The sequence below is a fragment of the Trichosurus vulpecula genome, chromosome 4, assembly GCF_011100635.1.
Source record: "Trichosurus vulpecula isolate mTriVul1 chromosome 4, mTriVul1.pri, whole genome shotgun sequence".
Classification (NCBI taxonomy): domain Eukaryota; kingdom Metazoa; phylum Chordata; class Mammalia; order Diprotodontia; family Phalangeridae; genus Trichosurus; species Trichosurus vulpecula.
The window spans coordinates 132106330-132124217 of NC_050576.1; the positions used below are offsets into that span (position 1 = coordinate 132106330).

A 17888-nucleotide genomic window follows, 5' to 3' on the forward strand; every position below is an offset into this window, starting at 1 on the left:
CAGTAATACAAACAAAACCTTACAATGTATTGTGGTTTTCAGAAAGACAGCTGTTAAACATTTACCAGCCTATCCCCTCCTGTGAGGCAGGTAGCCAAAGATGAAAATTCCCAAATATAAATCTCATTTTTGCAAATCAGAATAGAATGATAGAGCTGAAAAGAACCTTAATAGCATTTAGTCCAATCCTGTTCATTATACAGATGGGGAAACTGAGTCTTAGGTCTGAGAAATGACTTACCTATAGTCATATGGCTAGTAAGTGGCAGAGCCAGGATCAGGAGCCAGTCTTGCTGCTCTACTTAGCCAAAAATGCACTTGACACATTGCTCTCAAGCTCCCCCATAGACAGGGAAGCAGGCTCATGTCCATGTGATATGAGGGAAGTAAGAATGGACATAAAATCTTTCCATCCTGGGGTTCCTATTCAGCTGCATCACCCATCGACATCTACTGTGTCCCTCCTTTGTCTAAAAAATTGGAAGTAAAGTGAGGATGACGAACAGTAACAAAGGGACAGGAATAGGTGGAATTACATCTGTCTCTGAACTAGCAGGGGGTAGGTAGTCAGGAAGAGAAATCATACAATATCTATGCTCTTTGATCCAGTGACACTGGCTTCCTGGCTGTTCCACCTCTCTTGGCATTTTCTCTGGCTGTTCCCTATGCATGGAATGTTCTCTCTCCTCTGCTCTGGCTACTGACCTCTCTGGCTTCCTTTAAGTCCCAACTAAAATCCTACCTTCTGCAGGAAGCCTTCCCCAGGCCCTCTTAATTACAGTGCTTTCCCTCTTTCAGTGATTTCCTATTTGTCCTGCTTATAGCTTGCTTTGTATATATTTGTTTTGCACATTGTCTCTCCCCTTGGGTTGTCAGCTCCTTGAAGGCAGGGGCTGTCTTTTGCCTTTTTTTTAATCTCCAGACCTCAGCACGGTGCCTGACACATAGTTGGTGCTTAGTAAATGTTTATTAATTGATTCCTGCCATTTTGCACATATCTTATTAGGAACATCATGTCTCCTTGATAGGAGTTCCCTTCTTGGTAGCCTTGTGTTGCCTTTCAAACCCTTGGGAGACTCTGTGTATACTCCAATAATACCAATTCTTATAAGAAACCTGGTTGGAATGCTTCTTTGGGCCTTCCAGACCTGGTTTATCAATTACACACAAAAAGTCAGACTCAATACTTTATGGTCAATCCCCACATTTAGCCAAAAAATGATATTGCTTGCAGTGATCATCTACCTCCTACACCAGTCGTGGTTACAAATGGCCTTTAGTCATTTCTAAAAATTAAATCTGCTTTCCAAGGAAGATTTGCTACCACTGAACAGAGTCAAAAGAAACACTTGCAACAAGTTCTGAAAGCAATTTTTTAGAAAGCACTCCCAAAATATTTTGAGAATGGCAGGCTCAGTCGTAATACTCTTGGGATTTGTAAGTTCTGGTGTTTTCACACAGAAGAGCAGGTTTGTTAATTTGGGGTCACACTTCGAGGCTTCAAGGGCTATCCTACTCTTCTCATGGGAGTTTCAAAAGAAGATTAGGAGTTCAATGATTTATCTTATTAATTTTGGGAGAGGAGGTTTAGATCTGTGCTTTTATCATTGAAGAGATCTCCCAGGTTTGGAAACTCAGTCCACCAATTCAGCTTAGCAGTGCATCTATACTGGAAGAAAATAGACCCTTGCCCTGGGTCACCCAGCCAGTAAGAGCCAAAGGCAGGACTCGAAACTAAGCCTTTCCAACTCGGAGACCAGCCCTTGAGCCTCTCTCATTGACAAGACAGGCATATGTTCGTTAAAGCACTGAAGATTGGGGGGCAGGGAGGTAGTTACTAATAATTTATCAAGAACTATTCCCAAGGAAATGGAAAATTAGAGACAATGTGACATAGAGAAGAGCATTTCAATTGCAAGCTTAAGAGTTTTTCTCAGCTATATTTGCATTATTAAATAACTATCACATAGTACTACCTTTTTGAACCCCAGCATCCTCGATCACAGTTCATGGGATCACAGATTTAAAGCTGGCAGGCACCTCCAAAGTCATCTAGTTCTCTTGCATTTTACACAGGAGGAAACTGATTCCTAACTAATGAGTAGACAGAGGTGGAATTGGAACTCATCTTCTGATTCCAAAGTCAGCATTCTTTTTACTGCAGCACTGTTCACAGAAAGCCAGGTATTGAATTTGGTCCCTCCCCAGTGAATGGCAGCTCCCCCTGAGCCATGTGTATATATACTTCACAGGCAGGAGGTTGCCTCCACTGATAATTTCACCATCTTCAAAATGGTTACAGATTATTGCTAGGTTACTTTCGGCACACAGACCCAACCTGAATCCATCAAGATGTGGGCATAGGGAGGGATGATGGTAACGGTAAGGATGAGGGAAAAAACAGACAGGTTGGCAAGGAGGTCAACCCCAGCTAAGCATCTTACAGTCAGTCAATAATCATTTATTAAGAGCTGACTATGTCTGCACCTATGGCTACTTCTCAGAGGCTTACTGAGGAATTAGAAGTGACTTCTTTGCAATTCTGGCCTTTTATGCATGACCTCTACCAGTCAGAGGAACCAGAGAGACCATCTTTCAGTAGCTTTTAGTTTAAAAAAAAAATTTTTTTTAAGTGCAGTACTTTGTGTTTTCAGTAAATATTCTTTAACTGGGGGGCTTATCCGTGGCAGTTAATTGCTGAAAATGAATGTGTGACCACTCAGAGCTCCTGTCTGTGCCTGTGAATTTGGCTTTTGTGAAACTGGCAACCCTCGCCCTATGCTCAGTTCCCCGGGGCCCCTGATGTGCTTACCCCTCCTCCCTTTGGATATTTCAAACGTTCCTATGATCATCCTTTTCAGACAGTGTTTTTTTCTTTCTCTCTTTTTTCCCCTCTCTCATGCCTGCTTTACATCTTCGTACTTCCTATCCAGTTTCCCAAGGTGAGTCTAGGGTGGCCTGGGCTCACCCCTTGTCTTATTGGGTCACACAGGAAAATCTCTCTTCCAGCCTCCTTCCCTTCTCTCCAATTAATCACCAAAAGGATTTTTCCAGACCCAGACCATAGGCATCCGGTTCACAGTCTTTGCTTCAGGGTCATAACCATACAAGGGAGTCTTACAGGCCTTGTCCTGTATGCGGATAACAGGCTCCCAGCTGGTAATCCATTCCCCTCTCCTCCTCCCCTCAGGTACCTAGAGGATTCAAGAATACCCACTGTTACTTTGGCCTTTCTGGAGAAACAACTCATCCTTTTGCATCCTGAGACTGTTGGTTGGGGCAACATTCTTTTATGGATTCAATGCATTGTAGGGCGAGTCATCATAATTCCTGTGTCCCTTTACCCTGGTGGCTTGAGCTATCCATCATCATCCCGCCAACAATTAAAACTCTATGTACCTTGAGGGTGAAGATTGGTTTGCCTTGCACCACGCTTTGCACTTAGTACAGTAGGAGACTAGCAAATTCTTGCTTAGTGGATTAAATCGAATTCTCTGGCTGACCTAGTGTTGATTGACAACTCAGTTGATGACATTAGTAGAAATAAGGGAAAAAGATCAGTCTCTTCTCCCTACAGTAAATAACAATAATTAACAATAATAACTGACATTTATAGAGTTCTTACTACGTGCTAAGTGCTTTACAACTATTCTCTCATTTGATCCTCGCATCAGCCCTGGGAAAGTGCTATTATTATCCCCACTTTACAGATGAGGAAACTGAGGCAAGCAGAGGTGAGATGACTTATCTAGGGTCACACAGTTAGTAAGTGCTGGAGGCCAGGTTTGAACTCAAGTCTCCCTGACTCTGGGCCTGGTGCTCTATCCATTGCATTCAAGGTTGTAGGAACATTTTTATGTGTCTCTGTAACTGAGGCCCCATCGGTACAAAATCTAAATTGTAAATCTAAAATGTAAATTGTGCATTTCTCTATGTATGCAAGATGATCCACAGTCTATCACCCCCTCCATCTGTAAAATGGGTGTAATGATCGTGGTTCCCACTTTACAACCAATCAGAAAAGTTGTGCTCAACCCCTTCCCCAAAACCACCAGCCGGACAAGGCAAACCAGGCTGCCAGAGTCAACTGGAGAAAAGGGATGCGATTTTGGTCTCCAGTCCTACCCCCTCCCTGTTTCCCATTCTACCATTACAGCCTTTGCCCCCTGTTAAAATGCAAATGTCCCTGGAGAGAGAAGGTAGGTTAAACTATGCTGGTGTCTTATGGATTTATCAGACAGACTCTTTCCAGAGAGCAGATTTTGGTAAGAGGGAAGGTAGAGAGAACTGGTCACTATCTACCTGAGGAATGAGGGGAAAGCCCCAGAAAGAGGAGGCTAGAGATGAAGAAGAATGAATTTTGCCAGCTTCACAATTTCACAGGACAATCTTAGAGGGACGGGAAGCCTCATGATAGCTCTATTGCCAAAGGTCCACAGAGCACCTGACTGAATTCTTGGGCGACCACCAGTTCATTAGTGAGCATCCTCTCTCCTGCAGCTTTTTCCCAGGGCTTGGAAGGCCATACATTTTGGTTCCTTCTTTTAATACCGGTAGCCCTCAACTCAAAGAGGCTGAAATGAGCATGAGCACAATACATGCCTAGCCTTTTGTAGACTTCAAAATACCATACAAATATCTGCTATTCTTGCTATTGTAACATGGAGGCGGCTAGATGTCTCAGTGGATGGAGTGCTGGGTGTGGTATCAGGAAGACCTGAGTCTTCAGACACTTAGTAGCTGTGTGACGTTGGGCAAGTCACTTAACCCTGTTTGTCTCAGTTTCCTCATCTGTAAAATGAGCTGGAGAAGGAAATGGCAAAGCACTCCAGTATCTTTGCCAAGAAAACCCCTTTGACAGTATTAGGGTGCTATGGTCCATGGGGTCATGAAGAGTTGGATATGACTGTACAACACAACAACATGGTTTACTCTGGCCCCATTGTCCAGGACCAGCACATTTTCCTCCCTTAGAGTTATCTGACCCCTTGAGGTGACTGGAGAGTCTCTCCTCTGCTACTGACTCAAGCCCCCATTGACTATGTTCCTCCTTTTTTTTCTGGGGCCCCAGCTCTTCCCTAATACCGGATAAATTTTAACAGAGGGATAGTTACTAAAAAGACATAGCAAGAACAAACATTTCCCCTAATATTTCAGGAGCAAAATCCCACTCATACGACCTCAGTGTCTGGGGAGGGAAGAGAGATTAAACTCTTATCTAATATTAGTCCCACCAAATTCATGTCCAAAACCCAGCTGAGCAGGCATCCCCAAATCCTTGTACTTCAGAGCTTCACTGCTGAGCTGCCTGCAATACCCAGCCTAGATTCCTGGGCTTCCAGATCCCTGGGGCCATATGGGCTAATGGGGTTTGGAGGTAGTCAAGGAGAGGGCCCCCTCAGGCCCTCCCATGGTGGGAATGAAGAAATTCTTCACTCTCAGACAGAAGTACAGCAAAAAAAGGTCCCCTCAGTCATCTCCTACTCCCCAGTCAGTCAGATTTAAAGACTTAATTCTGGATATGCAACCAATGGAAAAAGACTGCACCCAACCACCTGGTAGGCCACTGTAGACCATCTATACATAAGCCAGTTCTCCAGGCCCCCAGAAGCATCTTCCATGTGGATGATGCCATCTTAAATGGTCAAGGCACGCCCACATTACATTAATTTTTAAAAGTAGGTAATAGGTAACATTTGCATAATATTTTGCATTTGCAAAACGCTTTATGTCCATGTACTTATTAGATCCTCTTGCTAGCTCTCTGAGGTAGGTGAGGAGGGAAAATGTTCTGGCTCCCATTTTGCTAGAAACCTAACGGCTAATAGTAACAGCTGACTTTTATATAGCACTTTTTAAGGTCTGCAAAGCCTTTTTACTTAGATTACTTTATTTGATCCTCACAACAACCCTAGGAGGTAGGGGTAGGTGCTGCTATGATTTCCATTTATTGATGAGGAAATGAGAGGCTGAGAGAACATCGTGCCTAGAGTCACAAAATTAAATGTCCAAAACAGGGTCTTCCTTTTTCCACATCCAGAGCTCTACAGATGAAGAAACTGAGGCTCAGAGAGGATGGGGGGTGGTGTAGATTTTGTGACAGAAGGGGCCTTAAAGGCCATCTCGCCCATCTCCCTCATTTTACAGCTTAAGGTAGTTTTGTCCAAAGTCACATCCGTTTAGAAGCCAAAGGGCAGGAATTCAAAACCAGATCAGCTGCTTCCAAATCCAGCCCACCTCTTTGCACACAACCAGGCTGCCTAGGTCAGGGTTGGGGCTATAAGGAATATTTTATAAAACACAGAGCAGTGGCCTCATTCTGCCACAGGGTTGAAGACAGGACCCCACACTCCACATCTGAGTGAACTAAACAGGGAACAGTCATTCTAACTATATTTTCTCTGCTTCTTCCACACAGGCTACAAGGAACAGGGCATCCCACAGCAGCTGTGAGCCTCAGAGCCACCAGCAGGGAGTCCAGAAGAGACTGTGTTAAGCATCTTTGGGCCAAAGACCTTGGTGTTTTCTCTTCTGGCTTTTCATGGGTTTGGTGTGGGGTTTATTTTTTTTTTCTTTTGGTGAGGGTTTGGGGAGGGATTTTTAAAAAAAAAAAAAACAACCTTATTTATTTTGAAAAACGCATCTGTTTTTCTCAGCAGGCACTGAGGTCTGTTTCTCTCCTGCTGAATCTTGAGAGAGCTAAAGACACAGGGCATTGTGGGAATGGGGGAGGGACACTGAGAGGTGAAGAAGGAGACTCTGACAGAATGCCCCAGAAGGCCCTTTGGGCTTTGGGAAAAGAACTAGTCTCTGTGGAGTTTTTAGGCTAGTAACTATTATGGGGGGAGGAGGGAAAAGGGTATTTCCCTTCCCTGTTGATGGCAAGGCGGTACCAGAGCTGCAGGGATAAGTCAAGAAATAGACATATACATTGTAAGCCTGAGTTAAGGGTCAGGAGTTTTTATCCTGACTACCTTGGCAATGCCCCTGGCCTCCCAAAGAACACCAACGTGTACATAGACTTGAAGTTCTTTGATAGTGAGTCGAAGGTTTTCATTTCCTGGGAGCTCCAGAGCTGGGAAAGGTCTGTGTCTTACTCCAAAGTCTCACTAGTAGGGTTGCCCTCACCTTTGTCAACAGCCAGCCACAGGTGAGGCTCAGAATGTAGTTTAGTGTCGAAGAATGGTCAGATAGGTATCATTTTTGGAGTTTTGACTCCTCTCGTAGAGTTGGACACGACTGAAGAACGATCCAACAGTTTGAAGTCCCCCTGCCCTTCATTGTACTCTCAGGCCTCCCAGCTGCACAGCATAAGTGACTGTTGGCATAAGAAGTGTACAGTATTGTGATTTTAGCTTTCCCAGGAAGAAGAATACAGTACCTACCTTCTCTTTTCATGGCAGTGAGTTTCAGGCTCCCTCTAGTGTTATCACTGGCACAGTCCTAATCCAATTAGGCCAGGAGTCGATGACCTGCTCCCTGATGGCCCCTCCACCCTGTACTTCACACAGGGGTTTATTCACCTTGCTGGGGAGGATGCTTGGAGAACCAAGAGTCCCTTTCTCAGTACTTTTAGGTTTAAAAAGTTCTACACCCTCAGCCTTAATGGCAGCAAATGAGAAATTAAGGACATCAGTGTTGGACATCATTCCTTTTGGCCTTTAACCAAGACCCAGACCTTGGGGCAGTTTGAAGGGAGGAGGGCACACTGAAGTGAGGGCATTCCAGTCCATCTACCCTGTCCACGAGGCCAATTCCATTCTCGCTATGGAAGGTAGAATTTGGACTTTGCCAGGCCAGGTGTTTCCTTGGCACCTTCAGATAGAACAATGCTGTACCATCATCACCACCACTTGGGCCTTCATGCCTTGACTTGTCACTGGATTTAAATTTTTTTTTCATTTTCCATTTTCAAAGACAGACCCTAGGATCTCTCTCTTTTTGTATACTGGCTGCTTTCCTCACTTTCTTTCCCCTTACTTTGTTGAAGGCCCCTTCCTCTTTCATTTCAGCAAGGAGTTGGCTTAGGGTTGATTGCTTGGGTTGGGTTGAACTGAGCTTGAGTGTGGCTTTTGGTATTCCCTGATGGTTTCCTTCTTACCAAGTCAATCTCTTTAATCTTCTGACTCCAATCTTCAGTCTTGTTTGAATTCAACGACCTCCCTGAATTTCTTTGTGCCAAAAATTTCCACTCCATCCAAGAGGTCGGTCAACAGCCATTAGTTCTATGAAGAGGATTCTCCAAGCTGTTGCTTAGAGTGGGCTGGCTGCTCTCTAGGAAGCTGGATCGAGGAGAAAGGCCTCCCCCGTAATAAGATAAAACAGCTTCAGCTGAGGAAAATAATGGGTTGGTGCCACCCACTCCCACCCTCCAGCCCACTCCCCTTCCACCTCAGACTGCACTCAAGGAGGCTGACTGACAGTCCTGGTGGAGAAAAAGACCTCAGATGGGGGTTGGCTGCCCCCACAAGCAAGAGAGGAGGCTGGGAAAATTCTGCTTTTTTGGCCTTGGACTGGGGTAAAGGCTGAGGGGGTGGAGAGAAGATAGCAAATCTTGTAGTCTATTTAGGAAAACTGAGAGCCTAAGCAATCCAGCAAACAAGTAGGGTTTCCTTGAGTGACAGGTATCATCAGGAGCCTGAGTGCAATGGATTAGCAGAGGTACTCAGTGAGACTTAGTGCAATTACCCATTTGGCAGCCCCTGAAGACAGGCAGGTCTCTTTTTCCCAGGAGGGCTGCTTTTTGAGCCAGAGGAATTAACCCTGCAACAGAAAAAATTTCCACATAATTGCCGAACAAGGTAGTCCAGCACTGACAGAAACAGTGAGAATGGCTGCTACTTAAATCTGCCAGTATCTCATAATTAGGGGGATGGTACCAAGAGTTATTCATTGCAGTCAGGCCACCATCCCAGGTCATGATCTCCACTAGACAAACAATTATGGATATTTATGTCCAATGGAATCTGAGCCAGCCAGGCAGACTGGTAGAGGACCAGTCCTTTGTCAGGTACATTTGCTGATTCAAAACCCGGCTACTTCTAAGAGAATGGACACCTGGTAAGTAACAGTACCCAGCTATAATTAAGCCAGGTTCTGATTAGTGGCCACAGCAAGGAACATTCAATTGTCTAGGAATCCGATCAGACATTTTAAATTGGTCCCATCATCAAGTCCAAATATGCAACGTGTCTGATGGGGTGTCTCCAAGTCTTGGAGCACTTCGCATATGAGATATCAGATAAGTAAATAGAAATAAGGTTCAGCAAGGCAGGCATTGAGACCAAGGTACGATAATTTTTCAGGTCTCAAGGGTACCCCACTGTATGCTGGAAAAAGAATGTATCAGTGTATAGAGTAGCGGCCTGCACGATTCCTTATGTTCCCTTTGGTGTAGAATCTTTCTCTCATGTTATGATAGCTGGCATGTCCATTTTATGGATGGAGAATTAACTCATCTGGGTTACATATGGAACTGTCAGCAGAATGGAGAACAGACAGCCTGACTTTCTTCTATATCATCACGACTGTCTTTGGAATGCTTTTTATTAAATACCCACATGTAAGTGATACAACGCTCAACGCTGGATATGTGAGTTATACAGGTTTGGTCCCAAACTTCAAAGAATTTGCCGACACAGAGCAAATGACTCCCTTTCCAGACTATGCTACCTCAGGGTCATTAGTATTACAACCCTACAAGGAAGCTTCTCTCACTTCTCAAGGAAGGTTGTCCCACCACATGACGATTGTGATTTTTCAGTCTAACTTAACAGCGAGTGATAATTGTGACTGTTTCTCTATCTCACGTAGACCATGCTACCATATTGTATCCTACATCCAAGTCCTTCCTAGGCTGCCAGAGGCAGCTCATGTCTTGAGAAAACTAAATGTCAGCCACCCCTAAAGGGGTCAAGGAAGATGTCATTAAAATGGTTCCTTTCCTGCTGATGCCCCTAACCAACACGCACCACAAAATAAAGAGAAGGAATGAGAGGAGAGAGAATAGGAGAGAAGAAAATAATGAGAGCTTGGATTTCTGTAGGACTTTAAAGAAGAGGAGTGGGAGAAGATTTCTGGAGTGATTCTTATGCAATCAGAGGTGGTGGCGGGGAGGAGGGGAATGGAATGAAATCTCTCCCAATAAGAACCAGAGTGAGATTCAACTCATTTCTCTTCCACATCAAGGACTAACCCCCTGCAACAGTCACTCAGGAATCCTGTGCCAACACTCAGTTCTTCAGTACAAAAGATATAAAATAACTTTTTTGCTTTTCTCCTATTAAACAAGTCCTTAAAGATGAATTCTTGTCCTTTATCTGGATGTGGAAAATATTGGCCTGAAATTGGGGATGGAAGGCAACCTTCTTACCCTCTGCTTCCCAAACTCAACGTGACAGAGTCACAGAGAGGATGAATTCATTGATAACTTTTAATGCACTCTGCAGGTGAAAAACACCATGAAGTTTGAGAATAACAATTTGGAAGAAAAGGAACAGTAGGGAGAATACATCCTGAAAGGAAACAGAATTATCCCCCTTCACCCCCACCCCAATATCTACACAATTAACATTTCTGCCAGGAGGGAACAAAGGAGAGAAGGCACAAAAGCTTCCAGCCTAGCTAGAGCCTTGATATTCCTGGAGATGAAAATATTTATTCCTGTGTTTGATGACAGGGTGCACAGCAATGATGAAAGAAGGCATCGAATGCAGAGGATCCAGTGAGACATTCTTCAGACTCCTGATGTTTTCCCAGGAGGGAAAAGATTGCTAGAATAAAACTAGCTTCTCTGGGAGATGGCTCAACCTTCAGTATATGTCTGTATAGATATATAGATATCTACATATAGATATCTATGTATCTACATATGTAGGTCTCTCTGTAGACAACTATATATTACATATGGATATATAGATAACAAGCTACATAGATAACTAGATATAGATATATAGAAAACTATCTGTCGGTATATTCGTAGATACATCTCTCTCTTCATTGGGTCCTTTTCCCTCAATAGTTATCTCTTTGTCTCTGGGACTTCCTGTCTAGTCAGGGTAAATTTGGGAAGCTTCACTCTGATTCTCTGCTTTCAAGATGAAATGCTCTACATCTTTGGGGTCCCCTTCCCCTCTTCTGGGGAGAGGGGATTGGCATTTGGCACGATGGAATTGTCACGGTGGTGAGTGAGGGGCTCCAGTGCACACCACCATGTTTTATTAATATTAGCTGTTTTTATTGTATTGTTGATGTGAGCAAAGAAAGGCTCTTTGTATCACATGCTAGGGGATATATCATTTAAATTCAAATTCCCGAGTTGGCTGGAGGCTTTGTTTACTGTTATTGTTATCCCTCCTCTCAATGTTTGCTTCAAGTGCTTCTGCAATAACTAAGGCACCATTTAAACGGCCAGCCTTGATACCCTGAGGGTAGTGGGAGTTTGTGGAAGACTCAAAAAGAGGTCCCTTGCCTCCCCTCTAAATAGACTCAGTTCTCAGTTACTGGTTGTTTCAGGCAGCTGATAGACTCATCAGGGTAGGCCTGAAGATCAGAGAGGCCTAGGCCAGAAGTTGATCGTGTATCTACTCTTCTCCTTCCTCATCTCCTCAGCCTCCCCACCCCCCCCCTCCACCCATTAATCCCACCTTGATAACCTTTATTTATAGTGTCTAGTAAAACACAATCCACTGGGCTCCAGCTTTGTACAACTAAAACAAAACAGTCTCATTTGTCTTTCCCCTCTTGAGTTGGTCCCTGTGATTAAAGAGGATTATCCTAAAGAGAAACTTAACTCAGTGCACAAGGATTTCCCTCAATGGATGAATCAGACACAAGGTGGAGACTCCATCTAGGACCTTCTGAACAATTACGGCATGCTCAGGCTGAAAATGTGCAAAGACCTCTTCCTTTTACCCTCCCTTGGGGTCCACAGGTACTCAGCACATGCTCTAGGACAGACTGACTTGATTAAGAAATGAAAGCAGGGCTATTACCAACCCATCCAGACACTCTCACCCAACTAGATGTTTCTTCTCTGCTCAACCCTACCCACTTAGCTACATCTTATGCATGCCATGAGTATTCCTGAGGCACCATTAGTACCAAATTCTGACATTTAGGCCTCACTGCCCGCAGGCTGTTTTAAGACTATTCTTAGAGCCAAGTCCTTGGCATACCAAATTATTCAGCTTTTATCTTCCCCTTAAGAGTCTCAGAGCTTACTGGAGAAGGACTACTTAAAGATTAACACAGGGGTAAACACCACACTCAAATTTATAGATCCAACCCAAAATGAAGAAACTTTCAACCAGAGAAAATCCCATTGCTTAGAGGGGAAACTCCTAACGGATGCCACCTGATAGCAGGCAGAGTAATCCCATAAATGTGGATTGCTTGGGAAGATGCAATGCTTGGCATTCAACAGATACTTAATGGACACATTTGTTGAAATGGAATTGGGAGATCTGGCTTCCAATACTATCTCTGCTTCTACTGTGTAAGTCACTTCCTTTGATGTACCATCTCTAAAATGGGGCCAACAATACTTGCTTCCCTGAAAGCTCCACTGGGCACTATTCACCCATGCTGAAAGAGACTAGAAGAGCCACCACTTCTCCATCATGGTCAGAGTCTGGGACCAAAGCCATTTTCTTAGCCTCATTCCAATTCCTTTGCCCTGGACCCCTCAGGTAAAGTTTCTCTTGAAGGATGCTGTAGGTAATACTGAGGGGTCAGTCACTGGGATCAGCTTGAATTCTGAAGGAGAATAGAAATGTTAATTTTCCCAGCCCTTCCTTCTCTCCCACTTCGTACCTGAGACTCCTTGAATTTGTGGCATTAAGTCTCTGTTCTTAGATGGAGGTACCCATTTACCTATTTATGCCATTGGTGTCCTGGGAGCCCAGGTCAGGCCATCCCAGCTTTGCTTAGCTAAAGCAGGAACCCCAATAACTGAATCCAAACAATAGGAAAGGGCACTCACTGGCACTGGAGTCTGAGGACCTGGGTTCATATTCCTCTAGGAATCAGTTTTCTCATCTCCAAAATGAAAGGGTTGGGCTAGTTTGCCTCTGAGATGCCTTCCAGCAAATAAACTTCTAACAGAAACCTCCCAGAGTGGCTCATCTCCAACTCAGGCAAGATTTTAAAGCTGAATGGTCCCAGACGCCTGGTGTTGAGGGTGCAGGGAGGGGGGTGGTGACAATGTTAATGACATGGTGATGACATAGGATAGGCTAGACAGAGACCTGGTCCACTCCTCTTTCTTTTTTTTTTTTGCCAAGGGAAAAGAGAAAGTTTATTAGGGATTCACCATAATGGGCTGTCTTAAGAAATCCCCCCACCTTGTGACGCCTGTTTCCACAAGCGGGCCAGATTCAACCTACTGAATTAGATTGAATCTGAGCCCCACTCCTCTTTCTTAAATGGACTGCTCATGCTATGGTTTTTGCCCTGAATTAGGGTGTGTATAGTCTTCCTCTCTCCTGGAGTAGAACAAATGGATAGATCTCTCCTCCCCACCTGCCCAGGGTTGCTGAAATGCCAGTTGCCCAGGTACCTTGCTACTGCTCATTTTTATACACCCTTTATCTACTTTCTTGTGACCTCCCCTTCCCCATCCAAACAGGTGTTTTTTGTTGTTCAGTTGTGTCTGCCTCTTCATGAACCCCATTTAGGGTTTTCTTGGCAAAGATACTAAAGGGGTTCGCCATTTCCTTCTCTAGCTCATTTTACAGATGAGGAAAGTGACTTGCCCAGGGTCACAAAGCTAGTAAAAGTCTGAGGCCAGATTTGAACTCAGGAAGATGAGTCTTCCTGACTTGGGGCCCAGCATTCTATCCACTTGTGCCACCTAGCTGCCCAAACAAATATAAAAATTTCCCTACTATGTTACAGGGAGAGGAGCAGGGAAGCAGGGGCTACCTCTGGCTTTGGGAATTATTTGTTTTGTCAAGAACAAAGGAGAAGAGATGATTAAGGCTTTGGAATTGCAATTCAATACCATGACCTCCAGCTAGCTCCAAAAAGAAGCCCCTCTCCCACCATTTGCAGCATGCTAGGTCTCTGTCCAGCATTTCCTAAGGATGGTAGTGTTGTGGTTTGGGGTGCTGCGAATGTCAAGGTACAGGAGGGGTCTGCCTGGAAAGAATTCAACCACTCAAGCTTTCTTCCAGTCAAGGGGTAGTTTATTGTAAGGCCAGTAGGAATAGGTTAGATTCTGAGTGAATCTGTATCTTAATGGGGGTAAGAATGATACTTTTATACAGAAAAGGGGGAAAGGGTCAGTAAAAAGATGTTGATGGGACTAAGGAATGGTGAGTAGCCTGGGGTGGGCCAGGCACAGACAATGAAAGGAATTAAGTGGTCAGAGGCCACAGTGAAAGAGCTGCTAAAACGATTATTGAGTATCTAGGTGGCTGGGATGGTCCTGACGCCTCAGGCAAGATGCCAAGGACTGGGTAGTGTAGGAAAGTTCAGGAACCCAGCTGCTTTCAAAGACATGGTCTTTTCCTTTTAGGGGTCCAGGTCCCATCATCCCATCAGTAGCATCTCCAAGTACCCTTCCAGTTGTGGTTGCATGCTGTACTTCCATTCTCTTGTAGCTACAGAGTCTGTGGGTCCTTCCTTCAGGTTCCTTATGTTCTCAGTATACTCTTGACCCCTTTCAGGTTCCCACTGTCCCCCTTGCCCAGGCTCTACCTTCTCTAGGACTCCTCAGTGGGTGAATAGGCGTTAACCCAAAAGGTCTGCTTTTGAGGATGATATTCTCAATGGTGGATGGCTAAGAAGTAGATGAACTCTTTTTTTTTTCTACCGCAAAGGCAATCATCTCTCTACTGAAACCCTTTCTTTTTCTGATGTCCAGCAAGCTAAATGGTACAAGGAATAAGGATGTCCATCCTTACTAGCTCTTTAATGGCCTAGGCACAGAGAGGAGGAGAAGTGGGTTCTGTTCTATTGCGTCCCAGCTGGCTACAACTTGCCACACCTCTGAGAGCCCCTGCCATTGTCTTCAGGCCAGTCTTCCTTCTAAGAAGCCAGAGGACAGGGGTTCTCAATCTTTTTTGTATCATGAACCCCTTTGGTGGTCTGATGAAGACTATGGACCCATTCTCAGGACAATGTTTTTAAATAATAAAATAAGATACATGGAATTACAAAGCAAACCGATTGAAATACAGTTATCACATATTTTTTAAACATGAATTCATAGACTATAGATTAAGAACCCCTGCCCTAGGTAGATGGCAGTTACCATCAATCTCAGACTCTTTTCATATGCAGAAATCTTACACTCAGTCAGTCAACAGGACTTTATTAAGTGCTTACTATGTGCTTACAATGTTGTACCCGGTGCCAAAATGTTTTGTTTTGTTTTTTTTAAATTCACAGGGGCGTGTGGGTGGGGAGAGGGGGAAAAATGCAACACAAAAGATGTTTTATGCATCATACTGTATTTAAATGGATAAGTATTTTTGTTGTGACTTATAATGTTTCAGTACTGTGGTTGATTTCATTTTGTGATTCTCTCTTTCCCACCCCCACTTCTTTCTGTTGGACCAATTGCTGCTGATTTACATTGTCCTCAGATGAGACTTGTTCTTTGACCCATTGGGACTTCTTTATCTCTATTGACTGGCCCCAGTGGGAATCCCCCAACAGCTGTACACATCCTTCTCCCCTTTTCCCCTTCCCCCACAGCTTTCCCAGAAGTATGGGCTATATTTCAACCACAGCCAACTAAATGGATGCCAATCGATTGCCCCCACCCTGAGTTCAAGGGGAGGAAGAAGACACCCATGTCTTGGATTGGGGTGCTTTGGAGAAGTTTCCTTTTCCTCAGTCCCAAATCTTGCTAACTATAGGAGCCAGACTCCTAGATTAAAATTCATTTTGCTTTTACTTCCACATGGTGAAGGGGACAAGTACTATATTTGGAGTTAGGACCCAAGTCTGGCATCTGCCTCTGTCATTTGCTAGCTGTGTGACTTGACAAGTCAATTAACCCCTATAGGCCTCCATTCCTCATCTGTTGGATGAGAAGGCCGCATGGAATGACCTCTCAGGTCTTCTTCCATCTCCAAATCTAGGATCCCATAATAGCTGATCGCCTCATGCACCCACAAGCCTGTGTACCAGACTTCACCCCAGTGCCCAAGTAGTCTATTTGGTGGTACTACCAGGAACAAGAAGGAAACCCTTCAGGGTTTTGGTGGTACTACTTGGTGGTACTACCAGGAACAAGAAGGAAACCCTCCATCTTCTGGACCAGCTGCTGCCCAGGCCTCTTCATAGCTCTTTCTAGACTTATCATGATCAGACCCTCTCCTCCTGGCAGCTTCCCATTTTCTGAGGGAGTCAATACGCTTTACGTTTCTGATTCAAACAACAATTTCAGTAACTTAATGGGAAATACTTTGCAGTACAGACCCCCAAATATCTTGCATATATCTCCATGTATATATAAATAAACCCATATATGTATACATATATATATATACAAATTATATATGTATATACATATAAAGCATGACATTTCTTTGTGCAATTCAAGTTTTTTTAAGGCCTGGAAGACATGGCTTTTGGAAACCTTTTCTTCCTTTCCCTCTTTTCTATGTAATAAACATTCATGTGACCTTTCTGGAAGTGTCTTATGTCTTATGTGTCTGAAATCTGGACAGGTCTCTGATGGGTCCTAAAGTTCACTCCTTCCTTTCTCCCTTTCTCTAGCATTGGTTATTGGTATCCTATCTATTTGCCTTCAGAGGACAACTGATTATTGTGGAGTGTGGTAACTTAGGAACACTATCTCATGGTCCAATTTTTCCTGCCAGGGTAACTTTTTCCTCTTTTAGACCCTTTCTGAATCGTCTTTTGCCTGGTAGGCTTGTCTAAGTCGTTCTCCAAGCTCCCAGGCCTTTAGGAGGCAAGTAGATTAGGGGGATAGCAAGCTGGGCCTGGAGTCAGGAAGTTCAAATCAGATACTATCAGGAGTCACCTAGATAGCAATGGGAGAGATGACTTGATTCAGTCCATCAATCAGCAAGCATTTATTAAGCAACAAGGCACTGAAGATACAAAGACAAAATGAAATAGTCCTTAAGGATTCTACAATCTATTGAGAAAGATTTTACATACACACACACACACACATCTCTATGTACATAGACACACATATATACATAAACACACACATATATATATATATATACACACACAATATATACACTCATTTGCAAATAGGCTGGCGCAAATGGAACAAAAGAAGGGGACAAATGTTTATTAAGCACGTGCTATGTGGGAGGCTTTATGCCATGCACTTTACAATATACACATATACACACATGTAAACATGTATGTGGGCAGCTGGGTCTGGAGTCAGGAAGACTCAACTTTCTGAGTTCAATTCTAGCCTCAGACGCTTACTAGCTGTGTGACCCATGGCAGGTCACTTAACTCTGGAGAAGGAAATGACAAACTACTCTAGTATCTTTGGCAAGAAAAACCCAAATGGGGTCATGTAAAGTAGGGTACAACTAAAACAACTGAATAACAACATATGTACATACCCACGTATACCCCATAGTATACATATCTTAATATGCATACTATACTTACACACATATATGCATACACACGTGCACACAGCACACACATACATGCACACATATGCATACATGTGCATGTGTATGTGTGCACAAGTACATGTATGTACATGTAGTACATGCACAGCTATATGCATGAACATATATGTATGTGTGTATAGGTGTCTGTATGTATATAGGCACAAATATACATATTAAACGTAGTAATTGATTGTGTTGCTCTTCCAATACCACTCAGAGTGTTTCCATATTGTATAAGGAATTGTACCATGTGGGCCATCG

At 43.8% G+C, this 17888-nt stretch overlaps 1 protein-coding gene across 1 annotated transcript in view; it reads left to right on the forward strand.

Moving 5' to 3' along the window:
- The window catches only part of STUM (stum, mechanosensory transduction mediator homolog), an 80759-nt gene extending 74248 nt beyond the window's left edge, over nucleotides 1-6511 (forward strand). The window contains exon 3 of the mRNA XM_036753235.1: nucleotides 6419-6511. Coding sequence (XP_036609130.1) covers nucleotides 6419-6453 — 35 coding nt within the window. The 3' untranslated portion in view covers nucleotides 6454-6511. The remainder of the gene's footprint in view (nucleotides 1-6418) is intronic.
- The last annotated feature ends 11377 nt before the right edge of the window (nucleotides 6512-17888 follow it).